The 6,000-nt window shown below is 49.5% G+C and overlaps 1 protein-coding gene across 1 annotated transcript in view; it reads left to right on the top strand.

Annotated features, from left to right (window-relative positions):
- Window positions 1–3,488: 3,488 nt before the first annotated feature.
- Window positions 3,489–6,000, top strand: part of LOC147058885 (zinc finger protein basonuclin-1-like) — a 48,172-nt gene continuing 45,660 nt past the window's right edge. The window contains 2 exon segments of the mRNA XM_085907163.1: window positions 3,489–3,599; window positions 3,658–3,932. Of these exon segments, the coding sequence (XP_085763289.1) occupies window positions 3,489–3,599; window positions 3,658–3,932 (386 nt within the window).

Raw genomic sequence — 6,000 nt, 5'->3', positions numbered from 1 at the left:
TGAAATTTGTCCTCTGCATTTAACCCATCTCCGTGTGACTTTGATCCATCCCCTGGGGGAGAGGGGAGCAGTGAGCAGCACTCAGGAATAATTTTGGCGATCTAACCTCCCAATTCCAGCCCTTAATGCTGAGTGCCAAGCAGAGAGGCAATGGGTCCCATTTTTATAGTCTCTGGTGTGACCCAGGTTTGAACCCACAACCTTCCAGTCTCAAGGTGGACACTCTACCACTAGGACACTGAGCTGGGATGTTGAAAGTGAGCGGCACATTGTCCATGTTGGTGATGTGGCTGGGCTGGATGTGTTTGTCGGCGATGCGTTTGCTGCAGTAGGAGCGGAAGATGGCCAGCTTTTCATTATAATCCGCTGGAAGTTGCTGCGCTAACGTAGTCCTGGTCCGGATGGAAAAATGGCACAGTTTCATCAAACGAACGCACCAAGACGGACCTCCTTGAAAATGTTCCATTTTCATTTCTTCTGCTTGCGTTGCTGCTCTTAGTCGAATGGTGACCGTCGAAACGCTTCTCCCACTCATTCTTTGCTCGATGATCCACTGTTCGAGACTTTCCTCTAACTCGGGCCACCTTGCCTTACTTCCGCGGAAACTCAGCTGCGTCTTCTTGACCTGTCGGAGCTCGTTTTTCAGCTTCCTCCACTTGCGAACCACTGATCCGCTGATTTCAAATTCTCTGCTCAATTTCCATGCGTAGCTGATGTCCTTCAGTTTGAACTATGCTTGATACGCGTGTCTCTTTGCCATTTTCACTGTTGTCATAACAACGATGTTTTGCATCACGCATGTACCTGTTCTATTATATACAATCCACGCCCACACTTCCACCGCCCTGACTTCCCCCTTCAACTTTCTCATGGCGTTCTCTACTACGTCCGCCTTACAACAACAACAAAACACACACAGGGCGGGGCGTACTGCAAATCCACGCCCACAATTCTCCCTGTAACGTTCTCATGGTGCTCTTTAATATGTCCGCCTTACAACAACAACACACATCAGGACCACCGCATGATAGGGCGCGCTGCACGTTTTGAAGAAAATCTAAGACGTTAACCCACGTCTAATAAACGTGAAAATACGGTAATTATTCTAGTCTACATTCCAACATAATCATACAATAAAGATTTGTCAACCCTAACCCTAGTCTTTTTGTTGTTTGTGATCACTGAGTGGGCGGCGCAGACGCATAGTAGTGTGAAGAGTTAGTACGAAGTAGACAGTTCTCACCAGTAGTCCGTTTTTTTTGGGGGGGGGTTGCCTTTCCCTGTGCAGTGTCTCTGATTTTAGCGGTGCCTTAAGAGTGTGGACATTTCAATGAGGAAATGTCTGTGTAACTATCTTGCAAACGGACACTTGCGTGCACGTGAACTGGAAAGGGACAGAGGAGACACGCTCGCAACCGATCATGAGCGCTGGCTTATGTGCGCGTTCCCATTAGGACGAGTTTCATTTCTGTGGCTCGCTCTGGAGAATGCAGGTCCCCGCGACAGTACCAACAGGCCACTCATTATTGATTTTATGATACAATGTTTCGGGCCAGTTTAAATTTAGACACAGGCTGCATTTGGCCCGAGGGCCGGAATTTGGCCATGTCTGCTCTAAATTGTCCATAGATGTGATTGTAACTGTTTGTCTGTATGCACTCCAATTGGCTGGCGAGTAGTTAAGGGTCTACCCCACCAAAGACCGCTGGGATAAGCCCCAGCACACCTGCAACACTCATGAGGATAAACACTTCGAAAGATGAATGAATGAATGAATGAATGAATGAATGAATAATACTTTTTGTACACCCAAAATACTGTTAAATCTCCAATACAGGTGTACATTTTTCATGTAGCTTCACTGAAACATGATGATACCCCCTTCAAACACACACGCAGCGCGCGCGCACGCACACACACACACACACACACACACACACACACACACACACACACACACACACACACACACACACACACACACAGAAAGTCAGATGGGTAGGCAATATGTTTTAGCACAAAAAAAATAGTTTAAATCGAGTCAAGAATTTATTTTACTTTTTGTGGTTGTGAGCTTACCACTGGGTATTTTATATGTGGTCACACTCTACCACATAAGTAGATTGAAAATGTATCCATATTAGGGACAAATAACCTTTAGTACTGTGTTAATATTTGAAGAGCACTCAGTAGCTATTTTGACTTACACTTGTGCTGTTATATATAAAAGCAATCTCTATGAAAGCCCTGTACCTCCCACATAAACGAGTAATCTTTTGCTACACATTGAAAGTGCTCTCTGCTTTTTTTTCTTGTTACAAAGTACTCTTCTTTGAACAGAATCATAAATTTACTGTTGATACAGTAGCTACAGACTGGCACAGACATTATGTAAGAAATAAGGACATAACAGCTGAAGTGCAGCGAAGAAAAACAGGCCAACACTTGGAGGATACATGTAATGTTAATTCACACAGGAGTGCATGGTTCCAGAGCTTAAATGGACGTGTTTGTCATACCGTCATGTTTTGTGGGTTATTGTTGTCTTGTCTTTTTGTCGTATTGTCACTTCTTGTTTTATTTTGATAAGTAACTCTCCTCTCGCTTCAGTTCGTGGGCCCTTCCTCTGTGCGTCAGTCTGCTTGTCTTCCCTGATCCTGATCGTGTGCCCTTGATCCTGATTGTGTACACCTGTGTCCTTGCCCTTCTGTGTGTATTTAGTCAGTCTTCCCCTTGTCTTGTACCAGTGCGTCTTGTCCCGTCCAGAGCACCAGCGATTGTGTGAGTTTTATGATACCTTTTGAGAAACTAGTTTTTGTGAGGAAACCTTTGTCGTCAAGCCTAGCTCTGAGGATTTCAGTTTTTGTTTTTGGCCACCTTGTTTTCCCTCTTTTGAGGCGATTTTTTTATTTTTTATTTTTTCCTCACTCTGCATCCGAGTCCTCTCCTTGATCCAAGTCTGACAGTATGCACTGGCCAGTAATGGACTCGGCAGAGTCGGAGCAGCTGACCGTTGCAGTGCGCTCCTAGGCGTCGCAGCTCGCCCAACACCAGGAGCAAGTGGAGGCTCTGGGTCTGAGTCCAAGGGCTCGCAAAGAGCCAGGAAGAATTCAGAGGGGTGGTGGCTAACAAGGTGGGACTGCTGAGCAAGCAGATGCAGGAAGTTCTCTCGCTTTTGACCGCGGGATCAGCGGCGACGCCCAGTCCACCAGCTGCCTCCCCTGCGGCCCCTCCTGCTATCGCTCCCATTGCCGTGGGCTCCAGACTGGCTCCTCCGGAACGCTACTCCGGGGAATCCGGGCTCAGTAGAGCCTTCATTACAGAGTGCGAAATGCAGTTCGAGCGGTCTCCAGGCGAATTCCCCACGGATCGCTCCCGGGTGGCCTTTATGGTCTCCTACCTAACGGGAAGGGCCCAGGCGTGGGCGACTGCCGAATGGGCTAGGGATTCTGTCACGTGTCATTCTCGCCTTCATCGAGGCCCTGCGTATGGTGTTCGATCCAATCTCCTCAGATCGGGAGAAGGCTCGGGAGCTTTGCCAGCTGACCCAGGGTCGGGAGTCTGTCGGGGACTACGCGATCCGCTTCCGCACTCTGGCTGTAGAAAGCGGGCGGAACCCTATGGCCCTGTATGACATCTTTCTCAGGGGCCTTTCAGGGCCCATCCAAGAATCAACTCATCCCCCTCGACCTCCCCACCGACCTCGACACTCTCATCACTCTAGCCATTCGCACGGACAATCAACTACACGAATGGAAGAGGCAGCGCGCATGCAGGAACACACCCGCATTCTCCCCCACATCAGTGGCCGGATCTTCGCCCCTAGAGGCGCACCGTCTTACGCCGAACCTGACTCCACCGTCTCCTCGAACCCATGCAGTTGGGCAGAGCTACGTTGACCGAGGAGGAAAGCCAGCGCCGACGCCAGGAGGGTAGATGTTATTATTGTGGTGCGCAAGGACATATCCTCTCCTCCTGCCCGGTGAGGAAAGGCCTGATGGTGAGTACCTTTTCTGCTACCAATCAGAAGGTTCGGGGCCTATCCATCGGCACAATTACTTGTTGAGGAAAAGACACTGAACTCGGGGTGCTAATAGACTCCGGGGCCGATGAGAGTTTGGTCGACTGGTCATTCGTTCAAAGATTAGGGGTCAAGACTGAACTGTTAGACACGACAGTGAAAGCTAAGGCGCTCAATTGAAAAGCGCTTTTTGATATTACTCACGTAACTGAAACCATCTCTCTATCTTTTGGCAACCATCATGAGAAATTAAGATTGCATGTCGTAACCTCCCATATAAACCCTCTTATCCTCAGATATCCATGGCTAAAACGGCACAACCCAGCCATAGACTGGGAATCCGGAGAAATAAGGGGACGGGGATCCCATTGCCAAGTTTCATGTCTCGAATCTAACCCCCGATTGACTCTAAATGTGATACTGACCCTGTTTCTATTTCCTCTGCCCTAAACCCAGAAACCCCCGGTCTGACAGGAGTACCCGAGTGTTATCACCAACTTGTAGAGCTATTCAGTAAAGTGAAGGCCACCTCTCTACCGCCCCACCGTCCATATGATTGCGCCATTGATATCGAAATACAAGGCACCCGAAAAACAGGCCCTGAATGATTATATTGACGCGTCTCTTAAAGCAAGTTTAATTAGACCGTCATCGTCCCCTGCAGGGTCCGGATTATTTTTCGTGGGCAAGAAAGACGGTACCCTACGCCCCTGCACAGACTATAGCCCACTCAATCAAATCACGATCAAGAACCGGTACCCCCTTCCACTCATCAAAGTCAAAGTCTGCTTTATTGTCAATTTCTTCACATTAAGACACACAAAGAGATCAAAATTACGTTTCCCACCGTCCCACGATGACTAGACACATTACACAACACATACAGCCATAGTTGTTGGCTGTTGCTGTTGGCTTCTTCAGTCCGTGATCTCCAGCTCTCACTGGAGCGGTTCGCAGCCGAGTGTGAAGCGGTCGGATGAGGGTATGCACCTCCAAATCCGAGTCCATGGTCCTCGGTCGGAAAAGGGTGGAATGCCCTCTCCAGATCGGGGATGAGATCCTGCCCCAAGTGGAGGAGTTCAAGTATCTTGGGGTCTTGTTCACGAGTGAGGGCAGGATGGAGCGCGAGATCGACAGGCAGATTGGTGCAGCGTCGGCAGTAATGCGGACTCTGTACCGGTCCGTCGTGGTAAAGACAGAGCTGAGCCAAATGGCAAAGCTCTCGATTTACCGGTCGATCTACGCTCCTACCCTCACCTATGGTCACGAGCTATGGGCCGTGACCGAAAGAACGAGATCCAGGATACAAGCGGCTGAAATGAGTTTCCTCCGCAGGGTGTCCGGGCTCTCCCTTAGAGATAGGGTGAGAAGCTCGGTCATCCGGGAGAGACTCGGAGTACAGCTGCTGCTCCTCCACGTTGAGAGGAGCCAGATGAGGTGGCTCGGGCATCTCATCAGGACGCCTCCTGGACGCCTCCCTGGGGAGGTGTTCCGGGCATGTCCCACCGGTAGGAGACCCCGGGGTCGACCCAGGACGCGCTGGAGAGACTACGTCTCTCGGCTGGCCTGGGAACGCCTTGGGATCCCCCGGGATGAGCTGGAGGAAGTGGCTGGGGAGAGGGAGGTCTGGGAGTCCCTCCTAAAGCTGCTGCCCCCGCGACCCGACCCCGGATAAGCGGAAGAAGATGAAGGTGAAGATGAAGAAGATGAAGCTATTAAACATGCCAAGTTCCCTCTCCTCATTGTCTTGTCATTGTAACCTTGCTCTTCTGCAATGATCCTGGCTTTCCAGAAAGCTCTAATTGTGCCTTGCAAGCATGTCTCTTTGTCCATGCCATTTTAAAGGGTCCTAATGCTGTTTACTTTGCACAAACGATAGTATTTATTTACCAATGGCGGTGGAGGTACGTACTCCTCTATGTGTTACGTCCAGTCCTCTGATTGTTTTTTGCTCCGATCTACATCAAATATAATGTCCT

This window comes from Syngnathus leptorhynchus, chromosome 3 (genome assembly GCF_054491065.1).
Source record: "Syngnathus leptorhynchus isolate UIUO chromosome 3, UIUO_Slep, whole genome shotgun sequence".
NCBI classification, from domain to species: Eukaryota; Metazoa; Chordata; class Actinopteri; order Syngnathiformes; family Syngnathidae; genus Syngnathus; species Syngnathus leptorhynchus.
The sequence above is the reverse complement of the archived record's forward strand: the minus strand, read 5'-3'. Positions and strand labels throughout refer to the sequence as shown.